Source organism: Schistocerca nitens, chromosome 5, assembly GCF_023898315.1.
Source record: "Schistocerca nitens isolate TAMUIC-IGC-003100 chromosome 5, iqSchNite1.1, whole genome shotgun sequence".
Classification (NCBI taxonomy): domain Eukaryota; kingdom Metazoa; phylum Arthropoda; class Insecta; order Orthoptera; family Acrididae; genus Schistocerca; species Schistocerca nitens.
Genome location: NC_064618.1, coordinates 844,523,238 through 844,534,711, shown reverse-complemented (window position 1 = coordinate 844,534,711; position 11,474 = coordinate 844,523,238). Strand labels below are relative to the sequence as shown.

Here is an 11,474-nt window from a genome sequence, read left to right as displayed (position 1 = left end):
GCATGACGGCGGCGACACATATTCCCTCGTAGCTGGTGCGTTTCGTGGTAAAGTTTCTTATCACCGTGTGAAGGAGCGAGTCGGAGGGGGGGGGGGGTAATAATGGCGGGAGAGGAGGGGAGGGAGAAGTGGAGAGCTCCTTTTGTTATAAAGGTTCTCTCGTGGCAGAGCCCAGTTTAGTCAGGTGCGTTCAACGCGCGCGGCCACCGTGTTTTACGCGAATAGTGTCGCAGGCTGTGTTTCGCCTGGCTGTGCGTCGGCGGCTACAGCTCCATTTTGACGTTTCGGTATCAACAATACTATATCCTCGCCACAGAGATTGTTGTGACCCGTAACAGCAGCAGCAACTCTGTTGCGGCACAATGCCGCCCAACGTAGTGTCCGCTACACAGGCGGGCCCCACAGAGGTCAGTCGTCTCCTGTTTATTTCTTTCAACAGTATTTAAAAGTGTTTGACGTACGTATGGACACACGGTGACTTGACTAAATTCCATTCCATGACGGAGTTACGTACAGTAGTGCAGCGATTATCCGAATACCGAGGACCTGAGACATCGGTTGACGGAAAGCGTTCGACTTGGCAAATTAAAATTTGCGCTTGCGCTGTATGGGCAGCAGAGTTCGTAGGTTCCCCTCTCCCCCTCCCTGTTGGCCGTCATTGTTTATGTCTGAACCTTTGCTTATATGAGATCACGCTGTTGCTCTCAATAGCGACTATACGTGAATAATGCATTTTTTCTTTTCGGAAAACGTAAAATCTCTAGACCTGTCGAAGAAACGTGAAAGTGGATCAAATTTAGCTCGCGGATATGGAGCCGGAAAAGCAACAAGATCGGACATTAAAAAGAACGGCGATGCCGTTATATAATTTGCGACTGCACTTAGCTAAAAGAAAGGTCTTAGTTGTGAAGCAAGAGCAAATTTTGTAAACTATAGCCGTACTTTAATGGTCACTTTGAGCGTTTCAAACTAGGCTGTGTAATCAGTTCTCTGGGTTATTCATGAGACGTATTGATAAAAAAATTCTAAGTATAGTAATGTTTCTAATTCAGTTCAAATGGTCCAAATGGCTCTGAGCACTATGGGACTTAACATCTGAGGTCATCAGTCCCCTAGAACTTAGAACTACTTAAACCTAACTAACCTAAGGACATCACACACATCCATGCCCGAGGCAGGATTCGAACCTGCGACCGTAGCGGTCGCGCGGTTCCAGATTGAAGCGCCTAGAACCGCTCGGCCACACCGGTCGGCTCTATTTCAGTGTTTGTGTTTCAAATTCCTGTGAATACTGGTACGCATGCTTTCGTAAATGGTCAGTTATTTGAAAAATCAGTTAATCGAACATCTCCCATCCCCAATTGTTTAGAATAATCGATGCTCTGTTGTATATGCTTTCACAAATTAGATGAACAGTTAATACCTCTTTCTACAGTGGAATCTAGGATCATGGTAATTGTTTTCGAGTAACTATAAATGTAATGTTCTGTGGTAATTGTTTAAAACAAAACTGATCCCATATAGAAGTGTTGAATTACTCTTAAATGAATCATTTAAGCCTTATTTACGTCTTCAAAATCGCGAAATGTTAAAACTATTCTGCACATGCGTTCAAATTACGACACCTGCTTTCAGCGGACAGTTCTTTCAGATCAACCAACCGAGCACATCCCCATCAACTCAGTTAATCATATTACCTGCCCGCATCTCGTGGTCGTGCGGTAGCGTTCTCGCTTCCCACGCCCGGGTTCCCGGGTTCGATTCCCGGCGGGGTGAGGGATTTTCTCTGCCTCATGATGGCTGGGTGTTGTGTGATGTCCTTAGGTTAGTTAGGTTTAAGTAGTTCTAAGTTCTAGGGGACTGGTGACCATAGATGTTAAGTCCCATAGTGCTCAGAGCCATTTGAACCATTTCATATTACCTTTTTTCGTTCCTAGGAAACTCCGCGCTGTAAAGTAAGGCTCCTGGTCAAAGGGAGTAACAGGAGTTGCTCTTGACCACGTTCTCTTGTTACTGACAGTGAGATGAAACCCTTTTACTCTTGGATGGTATACTATCATATGAACAACACCGAACACAGTTTGAACTCATCAAAAATGTTCAGTGCAAAGAATAATTAAACAAAAAGCAAGACAGTTGGTCCAAGTTCCATTTATGTTTGACAAGAACTTCGACTGAGTAACTGTCAGTCCGGTGTCACTGTTATGAAACATCCTAGCCGGCCGCGGTGGTCTAGCGGTTCTAGGCGCTCAGTCCGGAACCGCGCGACTGCTACGGTCGCAGGTTCGAATCCTGCCTCGGGCATGGATGTGTGTGGTGTCCTTAGGTTAGTTAGGTTTAAGTAGTTCTCAGTTCTAGGGGACTGATGACCACAGATGTTAAGTCCCATAGTGCTCAGAGCCATTTGAACCATTTTTTTGAAACATCTTGATCTGAATTTAGGAGGTGAATCATTTATTTTAATTTTATATTTTGCAGTTATGGGCTTAACATCTATAAAGAAAGCGTTGTTTATTTAATTATGCCCAAACGTAGATATGATGCGGAAAACATGGAACAACAAATAACCGAAAGGATGTAACACGAAAGTTGTATGCTATGCTAGTTGAAAGATTCGAGTAAGTGATTGCACTCATGATGTGTTGAACTGAAAACCAGTCTGCTGCAAAACTTCATATTTGACGTCGTGTAGATGGGCAGACGAGGACTGCTCCTAGTTCTCCCGAACGCGAGTCCAGTGCGATAACAAACTGCACTTCTTGCCCTGTTTGTCCAGTTGAGCTCGTCTTCATTTTTGGTGCATATGTCGTAGATTTCACCGCCAGTGTTTGTTTACAAGGAGAAAGTGCTGGCAGTCCCCATTGTACAGTAAATTCTGGTGACTGGGTGCATGTCTTCTTGATCTTAATAATATTATTTTTAAGGAACAATTGTTAAAAATACAGTGCTACACGTTTCGTAAGTTAACAGTTCACTACAGATAAATAAATTTCATTTTCATTTTAAAACTTCTTCTTCTTTTACCATTCATACACTACCTCTTTTATGTTTATTGGGGTCATTGTCACCTCGCCTAGTAATGAATGAAACGCAGGAGAAATGAAAGTAATCAGTTGCACGTACTGGATGTGTCGAAAACAGTGGGCAATGCGTAATGAACTGGATTGTCATTTACAAATGATGAGAAACGCTTACAGTACACCAACGTTGGTTTGAAAATCCGTAGTGTCTAAATTTTGAATTTGTTATACTTAGTATGTCAGTAAGCAAATTTTCGTTGGACTTATCATTTATTACTTTGCTTTACGAATAGTTAAAGGTGACTCGCCCAAGTGTCCAGTACTTACTCCAACCTGTATTCCCCGTCGCGACAGTCAGTTTGGGACACGCTCGAACTCACTAGGATAATTCGTACTGTCTGTCTCACATGCTTCCAAAACTTACATGAGAAGAAATACTTACTTTTTACCATATATTGCGTAGATCTTTAACTTGACAAGATACTGCAGATAAATACCCAGGAGCATGCAGGCCAAGAGATTTGTCCACTTCTTCCATTCGCTGATAGGGGTACTGTACATCAGGATGTGACTGGTAGAGCACGACGAAATATGCTGGTGCAACATTCTGCGTCAAGTATACCCCTAGGAGGGCCGTTTGTCGTATGTAATTGGGGTAACGAGTAGTTAGTTTCGCTAGAAACAATGATAGTCCATTCAAACACAGACACAAGCGAGATAGCAGCCGTACTCAAACTCGTGTTGATGTAGCCTGTTATTCGTATTTTTACGTTCTGAATCCGATCGCCGAGGACGAGACGCAGATGACATCACTTATCGCAGCTGCTCGGCACTTGTTTACTGCCGCCGCGAAGTGACGTCACATTTCCGAGTAAAGCGCAGGCTCGCCACTTTGACAAGGCGCAGAAGTGTGCACGGCAGGCATTGGAGGCAATAAATTAGGACCAATCAAGTTCTCTGCTGTGAGCAGACTTGTGCTAATTCCGCGTCCGGTTGTTCGAAAAAGATGAGAGAAACTTACTGCAATAGAGGAGACGAGATATGTTAGTATGACATGATCGGCATCTCTCAGGACTATAACGTTCCTGAATGTAGTATTTATGCGATGGCTGGACCACCCTGTATATATTACTGTGTGTGTGTGTGTGTGTGTGTGTGTGTGTGTGTGTGTTGATGGGTGGGCGTGCGTGCGTGTCAGAGAGAGAGAGAGAGAGAGAGAGAGAGAGAGAGAGAGAGAGTATCTGATTAGTAATTACCACTGGAGTATATGATAATGACACTTTGTTGGCATACATAACAGTATGGGAGCAGTCTGCAGGAATGTGGAGAGTAATTGTAGATTCATCGCAAAAAATCTGTATGTGAAGTATACATTTACTCCAGGTAAGAACATTTTTTTTTTCAAGCAGCTACTAGTTCCACACTTTCATAGCCGAGGTTAGGGACGTTCCTCAATACCAGAGCACTCGACCCAGAGGTGGCTGTTCACATCCCACTTACGAAGGAATTTTTAGTCCCCAGTAACTGGGTAGCAGAGAAAAGAGGATGTTGCCGGAACATTTCTGATTACCTGACTTCTTACAAGGGAACCTCCCCGTCGCACCCCCCTCAGATTTAGTTATAAGTTGGCGCAGTGGATAGGCCTTGAAAAACTGAACACAGATCAATGGAGAAAACAGGAAGAATTTGTGTGGACCTATGAAAAAAAAAGCAAAATATACAAACTGAGTAGTCCATGCGGACGATAGGCAACATCAAGGATAGCGTTAGCTGAGGAGCGCCGTGGTCCCGTGGTTAGCGTGAGCAGCTACGGAGCGAGAGGTCCTTGGTTCAAGTCTTCGCTCGAGTGAAAAGTTTAATTTATTTTCGCAAAGTTATGATCTGTCCGTTCGTTCAGTGACGTCTGTGTTCACTGCAAAAAGTTTAGTGTCTGTGTTTTGCGACCGCACCGCAAAACCGTGCGATTAGTAGACGAAAGGACGTGCCTCTCCAATGGGAACCGAAAACATTTGATTGCAAGGTCATAGGTCAACCGATTCCTCCACAGGAAAACACGTCTGATATATTGTATACGACACTGGTGACGGCATGTGCGTCATATGACAGGAATATGTTGTCGACCCACCTAACTTGTACACTTCGCGAATGGGTAAAAAGATTTTCCTACCTTGCCCAATTTAGGTTTTCTTGTGGATGTGATAATCACTCCGAAAAAGGTGATCGCATCGGACGGACAGATAATAATTATCTGAAAATAAAAAATTAAAATTTTCACTCGAGGGAAGACTTGAACCAAGTACCTCTCGTTTCGCAGATGCTCACGCTAACCACAGGACCACTGCGCTCCTTGGTTCATACTGTACTTGTTGGTGTCTATGTTCGCGTGGACTACTCGGTTTGTATATTTTGCCTATTTTTTTCATAGTTCCACACAACTTCTTCCTGTTTTCTCCATTGATCTGTGTTCAGTTTTTCAAGGCCTAGCCACTGTGCCAACTTATAACTAAATCTGAGGGGGGTGCGATGGGGAGGTTCTCTTGTTAGGAAGGATTGTGATTCGTTCGTTGGACAGGGACGTTAAACTTGGCGGCCTCCTGTTTCCTGATGTTAGTGGAGAGAATTGGCTACTTGTTGGTGGTGGCTTCGTGCTCTCCCTTCTGTATACTCGTCTGCTATAACAGCTACCCCAAAACAGCATTACACTGCTCGCGCTTACCTCATTTTCATCGGAGTTGTCAGTGCGTCTGTGATACGTAAATCTACATTTGTAGTCGGGGGCACATGGTGTGCTACCGCCACCAACTCGTGGTCCCCATCCTCTGCTGCGCCCTCTCTGCTTCAGTAGCTAATAATCAATTGAAAGAACGACTGTAAACCAAGTCTTTATAAGGTGGAATTTCTCTTATTTTAACATCTTGGTCGCTTGATCAGATACACATTTGGGAGGGAGTAATATATGACTTGTCTCATTTCGGAACTAGGGCTCTCGGAATTTAGGGAGTGGTCTCTCTGTGATGCCGCTCAAGCAGCGTCTGGTAGCGGACTTCGCTAAACATCTTGGTGACACTCTTGCGCCCACTAAACGAAGTCGGGATGAAATAAGCAGTTCTTCTCCAGTCTTATCCTTACCTCCTGTAATAATCCCATCTAGCAACGATTCAAGATTGGCGAACAACAATTAAGAATCGGCGTAACGGTGGTTTTATGAGCTAGCTCCGCCGTGGTTAAATTTTGTTAGGAGTGTTCGAGCGATTCCCTGCCATTCCTGCAAGCTGTCTTGTGTGGTTGTTTCGGTTGCAGTCGCTACAGACGCATATTCCTAGACATTTAACAGTTCTGTTTTCGGCGATTTTTTTTTAAATAAAAGGAGTCTCGGTTGAAAAGCTGATAACAATACGTGTTTTGCCCTTGTGGATCATCATCATATTGTGTAAAAATGTAGCAGAAGAAACTTCATTCTTCAGTTGACACAACAGCGCATAAAATAAGAATAAAAATTCGTCTGGATAAGGTACCCGTTCGTCAAAAGTTTTATCGGAACCGAAAGAGAGTAAAAACCGGATCACATCATACTGATCCCGTCTCAGTACATACACTTTCCACTTCCGTCTTCTCACGGACGGATACCTTATCCAGATGATTATTTATTCTTATTTTATGCCCTGTTATAGGAACTGATGAATGAAGTTTCTCTGCTACATTTGTACAAAATCTGATGATGCCTCACAAGGACGAAACGCGTAACTGACATTAACAAAAACAGTTTTGCAACTGAGACTGCCTTTAATCAAAAAATATCATAACCGGTTTTTGTCCCAGAAAGTCAATGATGTAATGGAAACAGTATGTTTCCAGCGATTTATGGACGACAACAGTACGGTGAAATCACAGTGGATTCTTCTCTTCGTTTTCGCCAGGTACGGTACTTTTTCGGCCCTCTGTCGCAAGCCAAAGAAATTTGTGAAACACGTTTCTTGTACTGGTCATTTTCGCAGCAGCTGTATATCAATTTCAATTGTTTCAAAGAAAATGCCTTTTGCATGCTGCACATCGAAATTTTTTATATTTATTTCTGCACCCGGACGTGTTTCGCCTTTTTTTACAAGGCATCTTCAGTGAGTGTCCTGAAATATTACATGATTTGTCCTTTTTACACATAGGTTATGGTTTGACATCTAGGTTGTAGATTTAAAAACAGTTCCTTAACGTTTTTTCGAAATGGAAAGGTACTTATAGGTAACTTCTAATTCACTGTATCTAAGAAAACTGCCTTTTCTCATCTGGCAAGCAGGTGGACATCTTACACTTCACTTTCAAAGTGGCTCTGAGCACTGTGCGACTTAACTTCTGAGGTCATCAGTCGCCTACAATTTAGAACTAATTAAACCTAACTAACCTAAGGACATCACACACATCCATGCCCGAGGCAGGATTCGGACCTGCGATCGTAACGATCGCTCGGTTCCAGACTGTAGCGGCTAGAACCGCACGGCCACTCCGGCCGGCTTTAAGGTTCGACTACCCTAGCTGAGGATGCGTCTGTTGTGTGTGTACAGGAGTCCTCCATGGTGGGCCAGTGCCGGCAGTTCGTGCAGAACGCGTGGCGGCGCGACCTGTGCGCCAACTGCTTCAAGAGCCGCGACGAGCACTCCGCCAAGGAGGCGTCGCCCGCCGCCGCCGCCCCCGCCGCCGTCGCGACGCCGTCCAGGGAGCGGGCGGCGCCCCAGACCGCCGTGCAGGTGAGGAGCCACGGCCGTCACAGCCAGGGTTGCCAGCTAACCCGATTTAGGTGTGATTGGCCAGATTATTCTGTTCGAAACCCGACTCCCGATCAAACCTTGTGGGTATACATAAATAATCCGATTACACCTGAACGGATAATATTTCGCACTATGTGGTCTGTTCGTTATACTTTTGTAAATGTAACTGAACTTAAAAAATGCAGCCCTTAGTCCATAAAACACTTGCACTCAATAGCCATTCAGAGTTTCGCTTTAAATTGGCCGGTCAGCTCCCCAGATCAGAAATGCTGTGTGACGGTGACCAAATGCCAATTTAGGGTTCAAATGGCTCTAAGCACTATGGGACTTAACATCTGAGGTTATCAGTCCCCTAGACTTAGAACTACTTAAACCTAACTAACCTAAGGACATCACACACATCCATGCCCTAGGCAGGATTCGAACTTGCGACCGCAGCAGTAGCGCGGTTCCGGACTGAAGCGCCTAGAACGCTCGTCTACAGCGGCCGGCCCAATTTAGGGGGGGGGGGGGGTGTGGAAGTATCTAAACTGGTAGAGGGCGGTAGACTGGGACCAATAGTCATTAGTCTGTCGCTACCGCCAACACTACCTACATAGCTGACAATACTGTGTGAGATAGCCATTGATGTCTGCTCTGTACTGTCTGTTGTACTCCATACATTTCCTTTCATTGTGATAAGTGTACGTAATCGTTGCAGTTAGGGTCTTTATTAAAAATGTCAACACGTAAAACGGTTTCAGTTTCGATTGCCAACATCGTTTAATCGATTTTTATCTCCAAGCGTCTCCAAGCGCGTCACGTGAATATGCAATCGATGCGTCCAGGTGGGCCATGTTCAACCTCATGCAGAATATCACTGACCCACGTGACCAGCGCCCGAGAGGATTGACATATTGTTAGCTTGGCTGTGCAGGATTGTACAGGCACAACACCCACCTCGATTCAGGAAATGGACTTCTCTGCAACAACACAAGTATCAACACGGACAGTGCAAATATATCAGAAGCACCAAGGACAGTCAGCATGGCAGCAACTGTCATGGCTTCCATTGGGATGGGGGCAGAGAGAGGAATGCTGACAGCAATCCGGCCAATAACAACAATGGGCACAGGAGTACCAGCACGTCTTTTAGACGAGTACCCGTTCTGAGTTCAACATCACATGGATATATCCGTGTGTTGTCAGATTGCATTTGAAACTGTCATGCATGCCTAGCACCTGGGGTCGCCGTGAAAGCTGCCACTGCGTGCACAACACAACACCCCTGGTTCACATAGCTGAGAATTCGGGTAGCAGCCCTGTAAGGGCAGGTTTCTGTGCCCTGTCTTAAATGTCCCCGTGAATGTTTATTGTCCGTACTGTTCCGACCAGCCTCGGTACGGAGGGTGTTCGAATTTCGCCCTAGCCGACACGTTCCCCAGAGTTGTCATCCACTGATAACATCCGGTCAGAGGCTGTCGGGCGGCTAATACATCACCGCCTCACAACCAGTACGATTACAGGACTCTGGCCTATGGCTGAATCACAGCACAGAATGACGAACCCATATCTCCCACCGAAGTTTAGTCTGACACGATGCGATGCCCCGCCGTGTTAGAGCTGTCGATGTTGATGAAATCAAGACGAGGAAAACACATACACGCAGAGTCAATAATAAAACACCACAAGCTAATATTGCAGTACCAGTTCGGTAGCGTTCGGTCAAGGTGTTTAAGGTGTAACGCTTTCCATGTTCGCCAGTGTAATTTATGCTGTAGATGTAATGAGTGGAACATGAATTTATACTTCGAAGTTGGCTTGACAAAAAAAAGTCCAAAATTGGGTCATTACTTTCACTACCGTATTGTGAACCTTCCCAGCAGATGCAACTACCATCCGAACATGCGTCATTCCGCCAGTACCTCTCTTATCCTTCTGAAACTCCTGCGTTAGATTCTCGGTCCGGCTCAGTTTTTACCTGCCTGTGTGGTTCCGTCGCTCCTAAGTAAGCGCCGTTTTCCATAGAGAACGATGCTAGGAACTGCCACATTTATTTTCTTCAGCCTCTCTGATCACATTACTTGTTCAGACCCTCCACTTCCTTTCGAAAGAGAGCTTCGAGTTGCCATGAACGCTTCTTCTTTGTGTGTATTATGGGTTATCTCGAAGATACGATATTGACAAATGACCAATTCGGATTCAGAAAGTATCATTCTTATGAAACACAACTATCCCGTTATTCTCACGAAATGACGAGTGCTATCGACAGGGGATGTCAAACCGATTTCATTTATTTAAATTTACAGAAGGCTCTTGACACCGTTTCTCACAAGCAACGTCAAATCAAATTGCATGCCTACGAAGTATCGTCTTAGTTGTGAAACAGGATTCGCGATTTCTTGTCAGAAAGGTCACAGTTCGTAGTAACTGACAGAACGTGATCGAATGAAACAGAAGTAATATCTGGCGTTCCGCAAGCAACTCTGCCGTTACTGATCTACGTAAACGATTCAGGAGACAACCTGGGCATCTCTCTTAGATTGTTTGCAGACGATGCTCTCATTTACCGTCTTGTAAAGTCATCAGATCATCAAAACCAATTGAAAAACGATTTACACAAGATAAGATATCTGTATAGTGCGAGAAGTGGCCATTGACTCTAAATAATGAAAAGTGTGAGGTCATCCACATGAATACTAAAACGAATCGGCTAAACTTCGCTTACACGATAAATCTCTCAAATCTGAAGGCTGTGAATTCAGTTAAATTCTTAGAGATTACAATTCAAAAAATGGCTCTGAGCACTATTGGACTTAACATCTGTGGCCATCAGTCCCCTAGAACTACTTAAACCTAACTAACCTAAGGACATCACACACATCCATGCCCGAGGCAGGATTCGAATCTGCGACCGTAGCAGTCGCGCGCTTCCGGACTGAGCGCCTAGAAGCGCTAGACCACCGCGGCCGGCCAGAGAGATTACAATTGCGAGTAACTTAAAGTGGAACGATCACATAGATAATGTTGTGGAGAAAGAGAGCCAAAGGTTGCGATTTATTGGCAGAACACTTAGAAAATGCAACAGGTCTACTAAAGAGACTCTCTCGAGTCCTCTTCTGGAATACTGGCCGGCCGCGGTGGTCTAGGCGCGCAGTCCGGAACCGTGCGACTGCTACGGTCGCAGGTTCGAATCCTGCCTCGGGCATGGATGTGTGTAATGTCCTTAGGTTAGTTAGGTTTAAGTAGTTCTAAGTTCTAGGGGACTGATGACCACAGCAGTTGAGTCCCATAGTGCTCAGAGCCATTTGAACCATTTTGAATACTGCTGCCCGGTATGGGATCCTCATCATGTAGGGGTGACGGAGGACATCGCGAAAGTTCAAAGGGCAGCTCGTTTTGTATAATTGCGAAGTAGGGGAAAGAGTGCCATCGATATGATACGCGAATTTGGGTGACAATCATTAAAACAATGGCGTTTCTCGTTGCGGCACTACCTTCTCATGAAATTTCAGTCACCACCTTTCTCCACCGAATGCGAAAATATTATGTTGGAGCCCACCTGCAGAGGGAGAAATGATCATCACAATAAAATAAGAGAAATCTGACCTCGCACGGAAAGAAGTGTTCATTTCTCCCCCCCCCCCCCCCCCCCCCCCACTCCGCGCTCTTCGAGAGTGGAACGCTTGAGAAATTGCTCGAAGGAGGTCACTTA

The 11,474-nt window shown here is 45.0% G+C and overlaps 1 protein-coding gene across 1 annotated transcript in view; it reads left to right on the top strand.

Annotated features, from left to right (window-relative positions):
* The first annotated feature begins 277 nt into the window (after positions 1-277).
* LOC126260751 (uncharacterized) overlaps positions 278-11,474 on the top strand; it is a 94,155-nt gene continuing 82,958 nt past the window's right edge. Inside the window, exons 1-2 of the mRNA XM_049958090.1 lie at positions 278-407; positions 7,577-7,759. Coding sequence (XP_049814047.1) covers positions 363-407; positions 7,577-7,759 — 228 coding nt within the window. The 5' untranslated portion in view covers positions 278-362. The remainder of the gene's footprint in view (positions 408-7,576; positions 7,760-11,474) is intronic.